General features: G+C 37.2%; 2 protein-coding genes and 1 long non-coding RNA gene across 9 annotated transcripts in view; 2 read left to right on the forward strand and 1 right to left on the reverse strand.

Annotated features, from left to right (window-relative positions):
- C1GalTA (Glycoprotein-N-acetylgalactosamine 3-beta-galactosyltransferase 1) overlaps positions 1-2,576 on the reverse strand; it is a 126,599-nt gene extending 124,023 nt beyond the window's left edge. For 2 of the 7 annotated variants that reach the window (XM_067765652.1, XM_067765647.1), the window contains exon 1: positions 2,095-2,404. The gene's annotated coding sequence lies outside the window, so the exon portion shown is untranslated. The other 5 variants (XM_067765651.1, XM_067765646.1, XM_067765650.1 and 2 more) reach the window with 5 other exon arrangements.
- A 13,943-nt stretch (positions 2,577-16,519) lies between these two features.
- LOC137241536 (uncharacterized) lies at positions 16,520-18,571 on the forward strand. The gene is made up of 7 exons (XM_067769126.1): positions 16,520-16,553; positions 16,605-16,761; positions 17,810-17,964; positions 18,024-18,151; positions 18,208-18,348; positions 18,400-18,500; positions 18,562-18,571. The coding sequence occupies exons 1-7, from the start codon at positions 16,520-16,522 to the stop codon at positions 18,569-18,571; spliced, it is 726 nt and encodes a 241-aa protein (XP_067625227.1).
- LOC137242185 (uncharacterized) lies at positions 18,570-19,592 on the forward strand. Its single transcript, XR_010950113.1, has 4 exons — positions 18,570-18,822; positions 18,881-19,050; positions 19,122-19,274; positions 19,343-19,592. It is a non-coding gene; the product is annotated as an uncharacterized lncRNA (long non-coding RNA).
- Positions 19,593-21,143: the final 1,551 nt, after the last annotated feature.

The raw sequence follows: 21,143 nt of genomic DNA on the forward strand, positions 1-21,143 counted from the left end.
ACAATATGGTTCAGAGGAGGCAACTATGGATGGATCAAAAGATCAAGAATACGAGAAAAGTTTTCCGGAACATTAATGGTATTTACGTTATGCCAGCTGAATGTATCAAAGAAAATTAAAAACTATGCTGCTTTCCTATAGCCACCACCCTTTGATAGCGGAGGAAAGAAGCTGGGAACTTTAAGAGGATAATAATTTGATATTCATTGGTGTTTCCAAATGCTTTCAGTTGCCACTCACAAGAAAAATCTGATGAAATAATGAAAACTGTGACCCGAAATGTCACCCACATCAACCGGAGTAAGTTCCTATACACAGACTAACTTGTAGTTTTTCAATTACTTTCGCAATTCCTTTGAGGAATGGAATGGGAAATTCGAAAGTACTTTTCCATTCCTTGTAATGTAATTGAAAGAAATTTCGATTACATATCCCATTCCTTTCGAAAGTACTGGGAAAGAAATTACAATTGCGCAAAGTACTTTTGTTTTTCAATTACAAATATATAAAATGTTTTCTACTCGAGACTCAAAAAAACGAATTACTTTTGGTATATTTTTTTATGAATTGAAATGTAATCAATTCCTTTGCTGTGGAGGAATTACTGAGGAATGTAATGGGTAATGTAATGGAATTGAATTTACCCAGCTCTACTCATATGTTTGCGAACGAGACTCTTAACGAACGATACCTGCATTGGCGATATTGTTTGCTAATGGTGCTCTGAACTTTTCGTTTATCGTCTAGCTTTACGTTATTCGCAAGGCGAATTCAATACAGGTGGTGTTATCCCAATAGCCTTATTGCTTTTTCTTGATTATTTTCCATACAACGCATTGTACAATAAAATGTCAGTTAATCGAAATCAATGAAAATTGTCTTTTGACTTGACATTCATCTGCACGGCGAATTGCTTGAATTCCCTTTGCCACCACCTGGTATAGATTCGCCTTGGTTATCCGTTAACTTCTGCTCAAGGCGAGTCCATACCAGTAGGTGTTATCTCAACAGCTGATTGCTTCTTCTTTATTATTTTCCATACAACGACTTGGTTCAACAAGATGTCAGTTAATCGGAATTAAAACAAATTTGCTTTTAACTTGACACTCTTCTGTACAGCGAATTGGATGTAATTCGTTTAGCGACCACCTGGTATAGATTCTCCTTGAGCTGTTCGTGAAAGAGAATGCCGAGATAACGCAAGAATCGACTTTTATCGTTTTGTCTGTTGTAACTCTAATTGTGCTACAAACAGAGGAACGACGATAGTTTTGAACACGATTACCTTCTAAGGTAAGAAGGCTGTTAATTTTTACGAAATTTTAATGTAATAATTTACAAACAGGGGTTAACTGCTAATACACTTCCAAAAAAGTCGGGAGAGGTGTCAAAAGAACTGATGAATTTTTTTCAGTTATCTCAGGGGTTTCGATGTGTATTGACAAATCTATCTAAAAATTCAAAATCAGCCGAAATACATATGTAGAAGTATGTACATGGATCTTGTTAATTGTACAGGCGCCTTTTTTGTTTCTGTGTCCCCACACAACCCATCTTTTCAGCTGCTCGTCTTCTCGAATCTGTTGAAACTGAAAGGTTTCCTTGGACTTTCCATAGAGAACTTATATGGCAATTCCTGTATGGTCGGGCTCAAAATTACGAAGTACTGATTCAACAGCAAAACAAGAAAGCAACTCCGCCAAGGTACTACCTACTGTAATATGTCATTGTGCCTTTGGGAGGATATAATTAAGAGAACGGTTAATACAACACATACATATGTACATATGTAAATACATAGGTAAATATGTATTAATGAAGGTTTCTAGGTACCTATGTAGGTATGTAAATTAATTTATTTCTTTAGATTTTTAGGCAGCGCAATCTATTTTTTAAACTTTGGCACTTTATAAAATCTGTATTTAAAATTTTAAAAACATGTTTTCTAATAACACCAGCCCTTTGCGTTTCAAGACACTTTTTTTAGTTTCTGGTTAACGTTGTTTCGTGTTTTTTTTTTTTTTTTTGATATTGCCATATAGGTACACTTCAATCACAAAAATCTTGCTTGCTTGAATTTTTTTCGCAATTTACCTACTACTCAGCAAATCTTGGTGGTTTTAAAAATTTTCACTTTAAGCAGCATTAAAATATTTAGCACTTTTAAAATATATTCGCGTATATACAAAAACATACACATGTATCTACAACAACTACGTAAGCATGTATGTATGTAGACTATTTTTATTTTCAATATGTACTCTTTAATATATGGTTATGCTTCTGAATTCCCTTTAGTTGACATTCTCAACATAAAAATAGCCAGAATATTAACGGCAAATGTACGTATCATCACTTTCTGTGCCGCCTTGGGTAAGCAAATTAAAAAAAACTGCCCATAGCGTTTAAAAAATGCACTCACACTGTAATTTTTGTTTTTTTTTTTCACTAAGGTACGCCTTCTTTCGCGTTGGTCGCCACTAGAAAGACCGAACCTAACCGGCAACAGCAGCACAGCGTAGTCGTACGTGCTAACCTAAGACTGCTTTTACATCCAGCGTCAGCGAAAGGAGCGAACGAACTAGTTGAACGCCCTCACGAGTTCTTGGTTGTGGCTTTGTATTTGCTTGTCATGTCAGCCTGTCCCCCACAAATTCGATGAGCACATTTTATTTTTATATATGTTGGCATCTCATTAGAGAGAACTGAGAGAGAATTGCAATCCACAGCAATTTAAGGGTTTGTTTACTATGTATGTTCTTAGGGGATGTGAATATAGGTGGTTGGGGTTATTAAATAAAAATGTTTTATTGACGGGAGGTTGCGAAACTTCTAACTATATGTACATATAATTAGTAAAGCTGTGTACATATAAACAATATTATTCTCACTGATATTCAAGTATATTTATTATTTCATGAAATCACGATTGCTATCATTTTAAACAAAAAACATACCTACCCTCCTACCTACTTAGCTGTAAATTAAGTGTCTATCAAAACGGAATACGAAACAAATCCAGCAGCTGTCAGTTGCAGAAAGTTCTCTCTCAAATAGATTAACATTAATGCACGTACAATGCACGTTGTAGATACATTCTTGCATACATATACATATGTATATTAGGATGGTCCTTATGTTTTTAAATAAAAATTTTGAATGCACACTCAACCTTTTACACTGTAAGACATTGAAAGTATACTCTTTGCGAGACATACCTACAACTTATTTCAAGTTGCCGAGAATATAAAAACAGCATGCTTAGAAATCCGAATATACCCTCAAAATATGGTGGGAGGCGTCAAGCAGTGGCGTGTCTTCATATAAGCCGAAAAGCCCGGTTTTCCTGGTGGAATACTCTATTTTCGAAAATAAAATTGATGGCATAAATCTTTCCTTTAAGATTTGCATACAATCATGTGCAAAGCCACTTCCGGTTCATTATACAGGATTTCGTGTCCTCTGTTGGTGAGAAGCATATTCTGTTTCATGGCAATATTGCATATTTTATAGGACCTCAACATTGTGTCTGTTAGATGCACTGGTAACCGGTGATTTCAAAATAAGCACAATCAATGCTTATAAGCGGAATTTTGATATAAAAAAATGTATGTAAAGCGCGATAACCTCCGAAGAGATTTTAGGCCGAGCATATCTTCCAATTTGCGTCGTGCTCCTTTTAATTTTTCCCACAAATTGCGGAGACGGGACCACTTGTCTTATGCCGACTCCGAACGGCGTCTGCAAGTCAGATGAATTTTCACTGAGAGCTTTTCATGGCAGAGATACCCTCGGAGTGCTTGCCAAACACTGCCGAGGGGCGACTCCGCTTAAAAAATTGTTCGTCTAATTGAAAAAACTTGTTTCTAAAACAGAGCCGGTCACACAAATACTAAAACAATTGCATAAGTGTGTGTAAAAATTGAGTGAAAACTCCCCACAGTGTGCTAAAAGAAAATGTGGACTGTGAAGTTTGAAATTAAAAACGACTTTGGTTATTTGATTTCAAGCTAATCCTGACTATATTTACTTATATTCGTATAACTAAGAACGCGGAGGTCGAGCTGGTCAGATAAAACTTTTTTATAAAAGAAGGTATGGTGTTGTGTTTATTCAATGCAAAATTTACTTAAAAAAAATCACTTTTTCATTAGGAAAAAACTATAAAACAAAGTAAATGTAAAGATAGAAATATATATTTTCAAAACATAAAGTTATTCAATAAAAAACATTTATGAAAATTAATAAAACTAAGTAGAACGTATAAAAATATATTTATATTAAATTGTCAATATTTATTAATAATTAATTAATTATTACTAATTATTAATAATTAATATTTAAATTGTCAATATTAATATGTATGTTCAAAGGAACTTAATAATACTAACTAAAGCGTATTAAAAGTCACTTTAACATTGCAGCATATTGTTTTTATTATGTGCCCGAAAAGTAGCACGGACTTTTCCTTTTGCATTCATTGTTGATTTTAGTGAGTGACAAGCGAAAGCAAACGATCGTGATCACACATCGTTAGTGTCGGTGTGAAAATACGAACTCAAATTGCACAATGTGCAACTTTTGGCCGGCTTTGTTCTAAAATTTTGATGTTGCTTTGCCCGGGGCGTAAACCCAGGATCTTCGGTGTGGTTACCCCCGGAACCGGGGTTTCTGAGGGCGCCCGCGATTTAGAAATACTAAGACATTTTTTTTAATTCAGGAGAGTCTTTAGTTGTTCCATATGCAATTTTTAAGCCGAATTTCAAAAGCAATGAATATCTGCATTTCGTTTTAATATTATAGTGAAGTGTGAAAAATAAATATATATATATATAAAAGGAAAGGCTCAAATGTGTGTTAGTTGGTCGCCGGTGTTTGAAGAGATGCGTCAGTCGATTTTGTTCAAACGTGGACCAGGGTACCCCTAGAATGTGTTTATAGAATATGGATAACAAATGAAAGCTGTTGATGAGTGCTTTAGTACAGAGTAATATATTATACGGCTGGATGACTAGGGTCTCGAGATATAGGCCAAAACGTGGACCCCGATATCCATATAATGTGTGGGTAATATGGATATCAAATGAAAGCTGTTGCTGAGAGCTCTAAAGTAATTTTCATTGTGATATTCGATTTAGTCGCACCAACCTGGTAAAACTGATAAATATGCATGCGAAGCCGAAATAGAGACATGAATTAATAATACCCACATACCTATTTACATACGTCATATTCGCCCTATTCGTCCTATTTGCCTGAAACTTGGTATATAAATTTGCCTATATTAGTGTTTACGATCCTTTTTTCCGACCAGAGACGGACTGGGACTGGGATTAGGACTAGGACTGGGACTGAGACTCGGAGTGGGACTGGGAATTGGACTGGAACAAAAGAGATAGAATGAGACGAAGATGGAGACAGATGAAGCGAAAAAGACGGAGGGAGGAGCGAATAAAAGGATTAGGAAAAAGTAAAGAGGGGAGGGCAGAATTAGACGGAAAAAGCTTTTTAAAATGTATGCAGGTAGGCCAAATTTAGGGCAGAACAACGTCTGCCGGGTCTGCTAGTATACATTAAAACATTTTCTTTTTAAATGTCGTCAAAGTTTATGCCAGAAATTCTAAAGAGTTCTCGATTATATAAATTGCACCTAAAGCGATGGCATACACTTTCTTTGCACTTTTCGTGAAAACTATTGTTTAAATATATTGTAACGAATTTGCTTGCAAATCCTCTTATTTGCCTTTTTGCAAAGTTCGTATCACTAAACTGTTGAATAAATAACCCCAATATTGAATAATGGAAAAATGGCCTTTATTAAAGTACTTCACAATAACACTTATACTTTGCAATTAGCTGGCTTAATAACCAAACTGATAGCTTAAATGAGACTGACTTTCAAAATAATCCTGCTATTGCTCGCTAGATATCGTCTTAATCGAAACTCAAATCAAACTGAATTCCAGCGCCTCTAAAATTGCCGCCTTTTATACTCTTTGATTTCAACCTTCGCATCTTCTAGGCGCTTCCAGAATCTACTAGTCCAGCAGCTCTCAAACTTCTCAGCTGTAACTACAATTGCACAATTTTATAGTTTTTCTCATTGCATACTTATAGGAGTATATCAGATATATGCATGTGTTTGTGCATTGACTCTCCATTGCTCGTATACGTACATGGTACATATGTGTAGACGCAATTATTGTTTCGTTTATGTAGATACATAATGATTGATCTATGGATGTGAATTCACGTCAATGCTTAGCATCGGCTTAGAGACGACAGCATCGCTCAGTGCTGCTAACATTCGTTACGCTGCCCTCCACCTAAGTCTGATCGTCCCGATCCGACAAATCTCTCGATCTATACGCTGCCAGCCTTTCCAAATGAACCACTCTTCTAATCCGTGGTTTCCCAGTGGTTTGTATGCGATAGATGGTATCACTGATCTTCTTCACAACTTTGTACGGCCTTCCCAACTGCACCGAATCTTGGAGGGAACACCTTTCCGCCGGTGAGGGTTGTATAACAGTACCAAATCTCCCTCCAAGAAACCTTCTGAATTTTTGTTCTCATTGTACCTGCGTTTCATCTTACTACTGATTAGTCTTGATCGTTCTCTCGCACTCTGTTGTTTGGCCAATGAACTTCTTCGCAGAGCTTGCACTTGACGGATTGACTTTGCATCATCATTATCGTCTGGACGTTTAACAACAGTAGTGCGCGCTGGCTTGAAACCACCCTTGCATTCCATCTGAAAAATTCTTTCAGTCATTTTAGTGCGTCCATTAGGTTTTGTCGATGCCGGTCTTTTTCTCGCAGGTACTTTTAATTTGGGTTTATTTGGCACAAGCGATCCATCAACCTTTTCTTTTGACTTTCGTGGCCTTTGTCGAGTCTTCTCCACCATTACTCGATTACTACTGAACCCTTTCTCCAACTTGAAGTTAAGTGGTATATCCTGGTTCTCATAACGCATCACCCTTCTCTGCATATCGATCTTGATGTCGTGGTCAACCATGAAGTCCACTCCCAATATGACTTCTTCAACGATCTTCGCCACAACGAATTTGTGTAGAACCGTGACCTTTCCAATCAAGACTTCACATATCACTTCTCCATGAACTTGGTTATACTCGCCAGTGACCGTATGCAACCTTGCTCCAGGTAACGGTTTTACTCTCCTGTTGATTAAGTCAGATCGGATCAAGGAATGAGATGCGCCCGTATCTACAGTCAGTACACGCTCCTTGCCATCCACATTCCCTCTGACGGTAAGACTGCTTGATTTCCTTCCAATATGCGACACAGATATCACAGGACATTCAATAGCCGGGGCAAGTTTTCGTTCTTTACATCCGACACGCTCTTGCAAATTTCCTCCAGCTTTGCGTTTACGGCCACCCACATTGTTGGAACTGTTAGGACCAAGATCGCAATGACGTGCAATGTTACCGGACTTCCCGAATTTGAAGCATTTGATAACTTTTTCACTCCGCTTTTGCGATCCTTTCAGCGCCTCCAATATTGCGTCTACCCACTCTGGCCTTTCTACTTCCACACGGCGTGCTTTGAAAACTGGCTTACACAGAAGCGACGCTGTTTCCTGAATCAGAGCTTGTGACACCGTTTCTGCGAATATTGGCTTTGGGTTTGCGTATGTAGCTCGCTTTGTTTCGACGTCCCGTATGCCATTTATAAAGCTCTGAATCTTTACCCGTTCAGTGTATTCCACGGGTTCGTCCGCATTCGCTAAATGTGCTAGCCTTTCAATATTTCACCAGGCCTCTGGAAGCGGTTCAGCAACTCCATTTGGTATATCTGTCTCCTATACTCAGTTCCGTATCGTCTCTCTAGAGCGCCCATCAATGCTTCATAACATTTCCGTTCGCCCTCTGGAATGGTTTGTAAAATCTCAGCTGCAGGCCCTTTCAACGCCATGAATAGTGCAGCAACTTTATCTTCCGCATTCCAGTTGTTCACTGCTGCGGTCTTCTCAAACTGTAGCTTGAAGACCTGGATAGGAACAGAACCGTCAAAAGATGGAGTTTTTACCTTCGTATTACTCGCTGAAGCAGCCGGCCGATTAAGTTGCAATTCCTGTATACGACCTCTCAACGCATCCACCTCTGCCTCGAATTTTTCTTCAAACTGCGTTATTTTCTCGTCCATACGCTCTTAGAGTTTTGATGATATACGCGCCTCTTGCTCTTTCAGTTGTGTTTCCATCTTTGATGTAATCTGTGTCGACATTTCTGAAATACGTGTCTCTGCTCTTCCAGTTGAGATGACATTTGCGATGACATTTCTGAAATACGTGCCTCCTGTGCTTCCAGCTGAGTTTCCATCTTGGATGTTATGCGTGTCTCTTGCGATTCCAGTTGGGATGCCATATTTTTGGATATTTGTGATGACATTTCTGTTATACGTGCCTCTTGTGCTTCCATCTTGGATGTTATTGTCGATGTTTGAGCAGTTATTGCAGCCAATATCATGTTCAAGTTTGTGCTGGTAATTGTCTGCGATGTTTCGTTTTTCTCTTCAATTTTTGTTATCTCCTCGCCATCAAGATGAAAGACATACTCTTCCACATCAATTCCCTCTAATTCCATTGCCTCTCGTAGTCGTGCCTGAAGTTCGAGTTTAGTGCCGGTTGTATTCAGTCCACCGGTTCTCCAACTCCTTCTTCAGTTGCGGGATCTTCAATTCACTTAACTTTGCCATGTCCTTGTTGTCCTCTGGAATTTATTCAACAATTCCTCTTCTGACACCAATTGTAACGAATTTGCTTGCAAATCCTCTTATTTGCCTTTTTGCTAAGTTCGTATCACTAAGCTGTTGAATAAATAACTCCAATATTGAATAATGGACAAATGGCCTTTATTAAAGTACTTCACAATAACACTTATACTTTGCAATTAGCTGGCTTAATAACCAAACTAATAGCTTAAATTAAACTGACTTTCAAAATAATACTGCTATTGCTCGCTAGATATCGTCTTAATCGAAACTCAAATCAAACTGAATTCCAGCGCCTCTACAATTGCCGCCTTTTGTATTCTTTGATTTCAACATTCGCATCTTCTAGGTGCTTCCAGAATCTACTAGTCCAGCAGCTCTCAAACTTCTCAGCTGTAACTACAATTGCACAATTTTATAGTTTTTCTCATTGCATACTTAAGCGCCAAATACACGACACGAACATTTCCGCGAACATTCCCGTTATGTCATGTTTCTGCGACCTTTTCTGTCGTGTATGGTGGTGTTTGCCTTGCTCATAATCGTAGTAATTTCTGAACGGAACAGACGTGCGCGGAAAAGTAAAATGGACAATAAAAATTGTGGCAAGTAAAAAGCAAAGATTATTGTAATAGAATTAAAAAGAATAATGATTATGCGACTTTAATCGAAAAATCGTTTGGGGCGCAATTGCTGTCAAAAATTTTAAGTCTTCAAAGCTATTGCCACTAGCTAGAAAGCGCAAAGTTAAAGCAAGGCGGTGATGAGGGGAATCGCTTCTCTCATTATTGTATCCCGTTTCGTTATGAGTGGCAAAATTTTTTGTAAAAGTTGGTCAAATGTTACCTTGCTCATACGAACGTAATTATACTCAGTTGAGCAGAGCTCACAGAGTATATTAACTTTGATTGGATAACGGTTGGTTGTACAGGTATAAAGGAATCGAGATAGATATAGACTTCCATATATCAAAATCATCAGTATCGAAAAAAAATTCGATTGAGCCATGTCCGTCCGTCTGTCCGTTAACACGATAACTTGAGTAAATTATGAGGTATCTTGATGAAATTTGGTATGTAGGTTCCTGGGCACTCATCTCAGATCGCTATTTAAAATGAACGATATCGGACAATAACCACGCCCACTTTTTTGATATCGAAAATTTCGAAAAATCGAAAAAGTGCGATAATTCCTTAACAAATACGGATAAAGCGATGAAACTTGGTAGGTGAGTTGAACTTATGACGCAGAATAGAAAGCTTGTAAAATTTTGGACAATGGGCGTGGTACCGCCCACTTTTAAAAGAAGGTAATTTAGAAGTTTTGCAAGCTGTAATTTGGCAGTCGTTGAAGATATCATGGTGAAATTTGGCAGGAACGTTACACTTATTACTATATGCCTGCTTAATAAAAATTAGCAAAATCGGAGAACGAGCACGCCCACTTTTTAAAAAAAAATTTTTTTTAATTCAAATTTTAAAAGAAAAGTTAATATCTTTACAGTATATAAGTAAATTAAGTCAACATTCAACTCCAGTAATGATATGGTGCAACAAAATACAAAAATAAAAGAACATTTCAAAATGGGCGTGGCTCCGCCCTTTTTCATTCAATTTGTCTAGGATACTTTTAATGCCATAAGTCGAACAAAAATTTACCAATCCTTGTTAAATTTGGTAGAGGCTTAGATTCTAGGACGATAACTGTTTTCTGTGAAAAAGGGCGAAATCGGTTGAAGCCACGCCCAGTTTTTATACACAGTCGACCGTCTGTCCTTCCGCTCGGCCGTTAACAGGATAACTTGAGCAAAAATTGATATATCTTTACTAAACTCAGTTGACGTACTTATCTGAACTCACTTTGTATTGGTGTAAAAAATGGCCGAAATCCGACTATGACCACGCCCACTTTTTCGATATCGAAAATAACGAAAAATGAAAAAAATGCCATAATTATATACCAAATACGAAAAAAGGGATGAAACATGGTAATTGTATTGGTCTATTGACGCAAAATATAACTTTAGAAAAAAACTTGGTAAAATGGGTGTGACACCTACCATATTAAGTAAAAGAAAATGAAAAAGTTTTGCAGGGCGAAATCAAAAGCCCTTGGAATCTTGGAAGGAATAGTGTTCGTGGTATTACATATATAAATAAATTAGCGGTACCCGACAGATGATGTTCTGGATCACCCTGGTCCACAATTTGGTCGATATCTCGAAAACGCCTTCACATATACAACTAAGGGCCACTCCCTTTTAAAACCCTCATTAACACCTTTAATTTGATACCCATATCGTACAAACACATTCTAGAGTCACCCCTGGTCCACGTTTATGGCGATATCTCGAAAAGGCGTCCACATATAGAACAAAGGCCCACTCCTTTTTAAAATACTCATTAACACCTTTCATTTGATACCCATATCGTACAAACAAATTCTAGAGTCGCCCCTGGTCCACCTTTATGGCGATATTTCGAAAAGGCGTCCACCTTAAGAACTAAGGCCCACGCCCTTTTAAAATACTCATTAACACCTTTCATTTGATACCCATATCGTACAAACAAATTCTAGAGTCACCCCTGGTCCACGTTTATGGCTATATCTCGAAAAGGCATTCACCTATAGAACTAAGGCCCACGCCCTTTTAAAATACTCATTAACACCTTTCATTTGATACCCATATAGTACAAACAAATTCTAGAGTCACCTCTGGTCCACGTTTATGGCGATATCTCGAAAAGGCGTCCACATATAGAACTAAGGCCCACTCCTTTTTAAAATACTCATTAACACCTTTCATTTGATACCCATATCATACAAAAACAAATTCTAGAGTCACCCCTGGTCCACCTTTATGGCGATATTTCGAAAAGGCGTCCACCTATAGAACTAAGGCGCACGCCCTTTTAAAATACTCATTAACACCTTTCATTTGATACGCATATCGTACAAACAAATTCTAGAGTCACCCCTGGTCCACCTTTATGGCGATATCTCGAAAAGGTGTCCACCTATAGAACTAAGGCCCACGCCCTTTTAAAATACTCATTAACACCTTTCATTTGATACCCATATTATACAAACGCATTCTAGAGTCACCCCTGGTCCACTTTTATACCGATATTCCGAAAAGGCGTCCACCTATAGAACTAAGGCCCACTCCCTTTCAAAATACTCATTAACACCTTTCATTTGATACCCATATAGAACAAACAAATTCTAGAGTCACCCCTGGTCCACCTTTATGGCGATATTTCGAAAAGGCGTTCACCTATAGAACTAAGGACCACGCCCTTTTAAAATACTCATTAACACCTTTCATTTGATACCCATATCGTACAAACAAATTCTAGAGACACCCCTGGTCCACCTTTATGGCGATATCTCGAAAAGGCGTCCACCTATAGAACTAAGGCCACGCCCTTTTAAAATACACATTAACACCTTTCATTTGATACCCATATTGTACAAACGCATTCTAGATTCACCCCTGGTCCACTTTTATAACGATATTCCGAAAAGGCGTCCACCTATAGAACTAAGGCCCACTCCGTTTTAAAACACTTATTAACACCTTTCATTTGATACCCATATTGTACAAGCGCATTCTAAAGTCAACCCTGGTCCACTTTTATAACGATATTCCGAAAAGGCGTCCACCTATAGAACTAAGGCCTACTCCCTTTCAAAATACTCATTAACACCTTTCATATGATACCCATATAGTACAAACAAATTCTAGAGTCACCTCTGGTCCACGTTTATGGCGATATCTCGAAAAGGCGTCCACATATAGAACTAAGGCCCACTCCCTTTCAAAATACTCATTAACACCTTTCATTTCATACCCATATAGTACAAACAAATTCTAGAGTCACCCCTGGTCCACCTTTATGGCGATATTTCGAAAAGGCGTCCACCTATAGAACTAAGGACCACGCCCTTTTAAAATACTCATTAACACCTTTCATTTGATACCCATATCGTACAAACAAATTCTAGAGTCACCCCTGGTCCACCTTTATGGCGATATCTCGAAAAGGCGTCCACCTATAGAACTAAGGCCCACGCCCTTTTAAAATACACATTAACACCTTTCATTTGATACCCATATTGTACAAACGTATTCTAGAGTCACCCCTGGTCCACTTTTATAACGATATTCCGAAAAGGCGTCCACCTATAGAACTAAGGCCCACTCCGTTTTAAAACACTTATTAACACCTTTCGTTTGATACCCATATTGTACAAACGCATTCTAAAGTCAACCCTGGTCCACTTTTATAACGATATTCCGAAAAGGCGTCCACCTATAGAACTAAGGCCTACTCCCTTTCAAAATACTCATTAACACCTTTCATATGATACCCGTATAGTACAAACAAATTCTAGAGTCACCCCTGGTCCACCTTTATGGCGATATCTCGAAAAGGCGTCCACATATAGAACTAAGCCCCACGCCCTCTTAAAATACTCATTAGCACCTTTCATTTGATACTCATATCGTACAAACAAATTTTAGAGTCACCCCTGATCCATCTTTATGGCGATATCTCGAAACGGCGTCCATCTATAGAACTTAGGCCCACGCTCTTTTAAAATACTCATTAATACCTTTCATTTGATACCCATATCGCACAAAATAAATTCTAGAGTCACCCCTGGTCCACCTTTATGGCGATATCTCGAAACGGCGTCCATCTATAGAACTTAGGCCCACGCCCTTTTAAAATACTCATTAATACCTTTCATTTGATACCCATATCGTACAGAATAAATTCTAGAGTCACCCCTGGTCCACCTTTATGGCGATATCTCGAAAAGGCGTCCACCTATAGAACTTAGGCCCACTCCCTTTTAAAATTAGCATTAACACATTTCATTTGATACCCATATCGTACAAAATAAATTCTAGAGTCACCCCTGGTCCACCTTTATGGCGATATCTCGAAACGGCGTCCATCTATAGAACTTAGGCCCACGCCCTTTTAAAATACTCATTAATACCTTTCATTTGATACCCATATCGTACAGAATAAATTCTAGAGTCACCCCTGGTCCACCTTTATGGCGATATCTCGAAAAGGCGTCCACCTATAGAACTTAGGCCCACTCCCTTTTAAAATTAGCATTAACACATTTCATTTGATACCCATATCGTACAAACAAATTCTAGAGTCAGGCCTGGTCCACCTTTATGGCGATATCCCTAAATGGCGTCCATCTATAGAACTATGGTCCACTTCCTCTTAAAATACTCTTTAATACCTTCCATTTGATACACATGTCATACAAACACATTCCAGGGTTACCCTAGGTTCTTTTTACAATATGGTGATTTTCCCTTACTTTGTCTCCACAGCTCTCAACTGAGTATGTAATGTTCGGTTACACCCGAACTTAGCCTTCCTTACTTGTTTTTAAAATCATTTTGTGACGTGAATTCCCGTTCTTTAATAAGCTCACTTTGTCCAAGAACTGCTCGTTTTTTAAACTATTCTTTGCACCAAATTCTTTTTTTGCGATCTTCTCTCTTTTTTTACGCTTAATTGCCACAGCGAGCAATATTGCTGCAGCACAATTGTTGTCCGTATTCATCGCTGTCTGAAAGAGAACTAATGTTCGGCCAAAAGTTCGTATGGTGTATGGCCAAAGCTGCGAACAAGATTGCGGAATGTTCGCGGAAATGTTCGTGTCGTGTATTTGGCGCTTTATAGGAGTATATCAGATATATGCATGTGTTTGTGCATTGACTCTCCGCTGCTCGTATACGTACATGGTACATATGTGTAGACTCTTATTGTTTCGTTTATGTATATACATAATGATTGATCTATGGATGTGAATTCACGTCACTGCTTAGCATCGGCTTAAGCGGCAAATACACGACACGAACATTTCCGCGAACATTCTGCAATCTTGTTCGCAGCTTTGGCCATACACCATACGAACTTTTGGCCGAACATTAGTTCTCTTTCAGACAGCGATGAATACGGACAACAATTGTGCTGCAGCAATATTGCTCGCTGTGGCAATTAAGCGTAAAAAAAAGAGAGAAAAAGAGAGAACATTTCAATAATATTTTGATATTTTGATTTTTGGCGAACATTTGCGCGAACTGGCAAACACCACCATACACGACAGAAAAGGTCGCAGAAACATGACATAACGGGAATGTTCGCGGAAATGTTCGTGTCGTGTATTTGGCGCTTTAGAGACGATAGCATCGCTCAGTGCTGCTAACATTCGTTACAATATTTTTTTTAATTTTCGAGTTCTGCATGTCAAAATTGAGGTCGCCGATTTTAAATCTGCCTCAAATTTCTTCTAGCAGCATATTAACATAGTAGATGTAGTAACTGCTGTAGTCCATAGACCAAGTGAAACAAGCTTATATTCGGTTCCCCATATGAGACTAATAACAAGCCATGGTTTCCAAGTCTCGCATGTTAAAGTTGTGTTCAGTCATTACGTTTATGGGCAAATAAAAAAGTCCTCATTTCAAGTACCAAACTCCTGTGATTTTTAGGAAACAGGAAGCTACCTAACTTTTCTGAGCATATAAACCGACTGAGGCTACACTTTCAACATCTGGGTGTAAGAGTATAAAGATGCACTTTCTCTTTGGCGACCCGACAGTTTTCCTGAAAATTACGGCGATCTCAGTGAAGAGCAGGGCGAGCGTTTTCACCAGGACCTCCGCTCTATGGAAGAGAGATATCACGGCCAATGTAGAATTGCTCCTGAATCAACTCTTAAAAGAAAACATATAATAATGTTTTTCATATTTATTTTCATTTCATTTGTTTATTAACAAGATATTAGTACATAGTAAGATATTTCATATTACAACCAAAATGAATAACGTTTATATTAATAAAGTAAGTCGAACTAATCTAAGTCAAATTTAAGAACAAACTCAAATACATATATAAATAAAAATGAAAAAGGAAAATGGTATTTAAAACTAGCTCCTATAGTTAATATATAAATAAATTATTTAATTATTACATTACATACCACAGTGGGAAGGCTCTGAGTTTACCTGACATGAGGGATTAACATCATGCATCTTACACAATTTTTTTTCTATTTTTATTCTCTTTTTAGCTATAGGCGGTACATACGATTTATCACTCTTTAGACATAATTCATTTTTCATCGCAAATTCAGAGATTGATGTTAGGCTCCTATTCAACATCGAGCATATATAACCTGTGTCCTCATGATTCCCGGATAGATGTAGCTGGATATCATTAGTATATGCATGCATGTGTACATGCTGACACACATAATAAATATAGTTAATAAAAATATTGAGTAGTAGTGGACCCAAAATAGATCCTTGCGGTACCACAGTAGGTAACGGTTTTATACCAGAAGTTTCGGAGCCCATTTTGACACGCTGAGATCTACCCGTCAGATAGCTCCACATAACAAGGGTTGCGGAATCCTAAAAACCAAAATAATTGTTTAGCTTCATACAAAGCAAGTCATAATTAACCGAGTCAAAAGCTTTCGAAATTTTTTAGATTGCCGTGGAACAATTGTGCCTGGCTCTGAAGCCCGATTGAGTAAACTTGTTAATATGGTCATAAATTTGTTCGGACAGCCGTATCTCGTAGACAATTGAGAGACAGGCAAGATGCTTATAGGCACTGGGACAACACACGGACTTAGTTTTGGTGATGGGTCGAACCTGGGAAATTTCCACCCAACAGGGGAGCATGAATTTGTGATGCTGTGATTCAGGATATGGATAAGAGTGAGAAAAATGTATGGTGCAAATAATTTCACAAACTTGATGGGTATGTTTTCTTATCCAATTGCGTTAGATTTTATCTTGTAAATGCATCTAGCCACATCACATTCAAACACAGTTTTAAACTCAAAAACTGGACAGACAGGCACGACAGAGGAAGAACAGGTTGAGGAACTAGTACTAACAGAAGACGGGGAAACACGGCAACAAATGCATCATTTAGGAAGTCAGGACAGAGGGAACAATCAGAACTTGTACTTACATGTACGCGAAGATTTTTTAAATTACCCCACAAAACATAGCTTGTATTCACGCAAATTGGTTTCATTGCGGTTCCTTCTCCAAATAGGGTATCTCTTATTACGCTTGATGATCATTGTTTGAACTGATCTGTTGAACCACGGGCAAGATGGTTTACCACGATAGACACGTTCAGGAACATGAGTCGTTGTTGTTGTATACTTCGGATGGTATTCGGTATTAGGTGACCGCTTTACATATCGGCGTAATCGCTTTCCACAATACATGGGAATAATCTTCCATTCGTGCGACCATGAAATATTGCGCCATTTGGCCAAAGGCCAATTCAAATGTTCTTTGGCAAATCGAAGTCTCTTTTGTACATAAATTTTAGTCAACATACACAGAAAGAAAAAAGATAGGTTAATCTAACCGAAAAAGGTTGTTAATAAACTATTTTTCTACTTTGCATTGAAAACACAAACAACAAGTACAATTCAGGTGGTTAATCTAATCGAAAAAAAATTGTTAAACGAATTTGGAGATTTTTAACCATAAAAATAGTTTAAGTAACCGTCAGAATTGTAAATGTACTATTTTGGTTGGTTAAACTAACTGTTAGAATTGTAGCATATAATTTTAACTACAAAAAATGGTATGTCTAAACTCTAAAATGGTAAAATTACAATTCTTAACAGCCAAAATAGTAAAACTAACCAAATAAAATTGTAACTGCACTATTTTGGTTGGTTAAACTAACCGTTAGATTTGTAGCATATAAATTTAACTACAAAAAATGGTATGGCTAAACTCTAAAATGGTAAAATTACAATTCTTAACAGCCAAAATAGTAAAACTAACCAAATAAAACTGTAACTGTACTATTTTGGTTGATTAAACAAACCGAAAAGATTGTTTATTCGATGAGAATAACGGCAAATTTTGATGCTTTGTGCAAAATAAAGCAACTCATTGTTGATATTCAATTGTAAAATTTTCGTGGACAGTGTTTGTTGCGTGGGCGTTGTTTAAAGTGTGATTTAATTTAATTAAAATTAATAGAATAACAACGAGTCTTAACAATAGTGAATTGTTTTCGTTAAATATATTGAGTGCTCTTGAGGCCGATGGTATGAATAATCGTGATCCAGCAGACACGGAATTTTCTCAATTGATTTTGGAGTGGGGTTTTCCTCAAAAAATCGCAGAACTCAAAGGTGATTTGTAAATACATATATCATTGTTTTATTTTTTATTTTATATTCTGCAATTTCAGCGCAAGCAATAACGCTAACCAATTTGAAATATCTGACGGAGTCTGACCTTGCAGATTTGTTCAAGAACGACACGATTGGTGCTAGAGCAGAATTCCGCCAAAAGCTCATAAATTGGAGGAAAGCAAACGTAAGTATTTTAAAGTCTCGGTGAATGTTTCAGCTAATTTTTCGCAAAATATTTAGGGTTATAGCAACGTGTCAACGTGTGATACAGCTTCAGTCAATTCTGACATTGTTGATTTTATGCAGCAGTGGCGACAGCGGAACATTGGCATTGAATCTCCTTCATGTTCACAGCCATCCAGTTCTTCGTCACATGATTTTGTAAGTGTATATAGTGTGCAAAATAAATCAAAAATAATTATAATTGTTTAGGATTTACAACAAGTGTTGAATGCTCATCCAAATGGTGAGTATGTTCTGCGGTTGGGCAAGCTAGAGGACGCTGGAAGGAAGATCTTAATTGATGCGACTGTGTCTTGGTTTATTAAAGAAAAATCAAGATATGCCGAAATACATTCCAATCTAGTGCGCAAGATATTGCTAACAGATTTAAAGACGACAAGGTTTTACAAATTATACATTCCTTCAAAAATTATTTCTAAATTTTCATAAATTCTCAGTCGATTTACTATCACAAAGATCCGATTACCTTGAGGCCAGCAGGCCGTTTGTACGATAAATATTACAACACATTGAAAAGATTGAAGAAATCTGGTGAATTAGTGGACCCAGAAAGTCCAAATCCTGAGACATCACCGACAGAAGAACATACATTTACTTTCGATGATAAAAAATGTAACTAATGACATGCCAATATCTTTTGCTTATAGTGATTTCACGTTTCTTTATGCAGCTGCCTATGACTAGCTCAAACTATTTGATTCGCCGTGGAGCACAGTTGAAGCTAATTGTAGGAAAACATTCAAAACCAGACGACAACAATTTTTGAACTCAAGTGGTAACACATCAGCGAACACTTTACGGAACTGGAAACTTTTTTCCCATTCGTGTGGTTACAATCTGGTAGGTGGATTTTACATTTTAATGTACAATGTTGAAATGAAAATCATGCTTCATACTTTCATTTGTTCCAGATTGATATTGACTTTAATGCTCTGCATCAGAATTCCTCAAGGCTAACAGAAAATTGGCAAGGTTTTAAAACAAAAATTATACCAATTCTGAACAAGAGGGTAAAAACACTCAAAATCTGCAGCACTTGAAAAAAGTAAACGAGACTGAGCAATGTTTGTTAATATAAGTAATAATCAGATTGAATGATTATTAACTGTTTATAAATATATTTGTATTAAAGGTTCAGATCAACTTATAGCATTGTTACTGCACGCTGTACTACGATCTAATATAAAACGGAAATCAGATGACAAAACGGTTTTTAGAAGCACTTTAAGAATTCTCAGCTCTCGTTTTTACTACAGGTTAATACTGTGAACGATGTTGAAAATAAATTGGATAACCTGAAAACCTCACTTTATGCACGCGGCGAGACATTACAACCACTAATTAGCGCAATTGGCAGTGATTTGAGCGATTGCAAATTTTATGTTTACTACGACATCAAGTATGAGCTTCCTTCATTTTTAAGTGCTTTAGACATATGCTTTAAGTCTTTTCATGTTTTACATTTAAAATATCCACAGGATAGCGTTGAGTTTTGGACGTTTGTCCAAAGATATTTTTATTCCATTGAATTGACTGAAGATAAACCTTCTCCAAATGTACTTTGCTTGTTGAGCGACTTAATGTAATGTAATTACATAATAGTAAACTTAAAAATTTTTTATATATTTTTAATAATTTTACGTTATATATATTTTTTTTTTTTCGAAAATTGTCTTGTGCTTTGTATGCAACGAAAGTTTTGAAGATGTTGATGTTCATCTAAAAAATTGCCACAGTATAACATCATCTAGTACTTTTTACTGTCTGCATTGTTGCCATTACCAGTGCTTACGAACTTTTAAAAGCAACTTTAAGAAAGCGAATTCATGCATTTCTAATTTAAGTTCAATATTTCAAAGGCCGGCCACCGTGGTGTGATGGTAGCGTGCTCCGCCTACCACACCGGATGCCTTGGGTTCAAACCCCGGGCAAAGCAACATCAAAAATATTAGAAATAAGGTTTTTCAATTAGAAGAAAATTCTTCTAAGCGGGGTCGCCCCTCGGCAGTGTTTGGCAAGCGCTCCGGGTATATTTCTGCCATGAAAAGCTCTCAGTGAAAACTCATCTGCCTTACAGATGCCGTTCGGAGTCGGCATAAAATCATGGAGGTCCCGTTCGGCCAATTTGTAGGAAAATCAAGAGGAGCACGACGCAAATTGGAAGAGAAGCTCGGCCTTAGATCTCTTCGCAGGTTATCGTGCATTACATTTATTTTTTTTTTATTTATTTCAAAGGCTTACTGGATCTGAAAATATAAATTTTCCGTTACAATTCAATAAACAGCAATGTAATCAAGAAAGTCAAGAAATTTTCGAAATTCCTCGTGCTGAGTTCGAAAATATTGCGCTGCTATTTTTAAGTTAATTACACAGCCAATCAAATTTCGCTCGATCTGATGCAGAACAACTTATTGATGACATAACAAATGATTTGCTTTTGCCAATAGCTGACTATTTAGAAAATTATATATTGGATTTTCCAGAACAAAAAAGGTTCAGCTCAGAAACTTTGTTTCTTTTTTAAGAGACCCATTTTCCAAGTGTAAAACATTTAAGAAATTTTTAAAGGAATTCAAAAGGAAACAGTTTTGAAGATCCACAAGAATTCGACATTGACAATAGAATTGCACCTGTAGTTCATCACCATGATATTTCTTTAACAGAAAAGCATAGTAAGGGTGTACTAATGCCATTACGATTTCAAATTAAACATTTTCCCGAACTTCCCAATGTCTTAAAAGACACCTTGGAAAATACACAGACATTTCTTTCACATGAAAACAAAATAAAAAATATTGGCAATGGAAAATTATGGAAATCTAAAATTAGTTTATTTAGCGATAAAACTGCAATTCCTTACATTATCTTCTTCGAAGATTTTGAAATCAACAATCCTTTAGGTTCCCATAGATGAACACAATCAATAGCTGCTT

This window comes from Eurosta solidaginis, chromosome 2, assembly GCF_040869045.1.
Source record: "Eurosta solidaginis isolate ZX-2024a chromosome 2, ASM4086904v1, whole genome shotgun sequence".
NCBI lineage: Eukaryota > Metazoa > Arthropoda > Insecta > Diptera > Tephritidae > Eurosta > Eurosta solidaginis.

What these genes read in the sequence shown, in the direction of transcription:
- LOC137241536 (XM_067769126.1), top strand. Translation starts at nt 16,520, where the DNA reads ATGTATGGTGCAAATAATTTCACAAACTTGATGG. An exon ending in AGAGGGAACAATCAGAACTT is followed by an intron (nt 16,762 to 17,809) that starts GTACTTACATGT and finishes TAAAATTAATAG; the next exon opens with AATAACAACGAGTCTTAACA. An exon ending in AAAAATCGCAGAACTCAAAG is followed by an intron (nt 17,965 to 18,023) that starts GTGATTTGTAAA and finishes CTGCAATTTCAG; the next exon opens with CGCAAGCAATAACGCTAACC.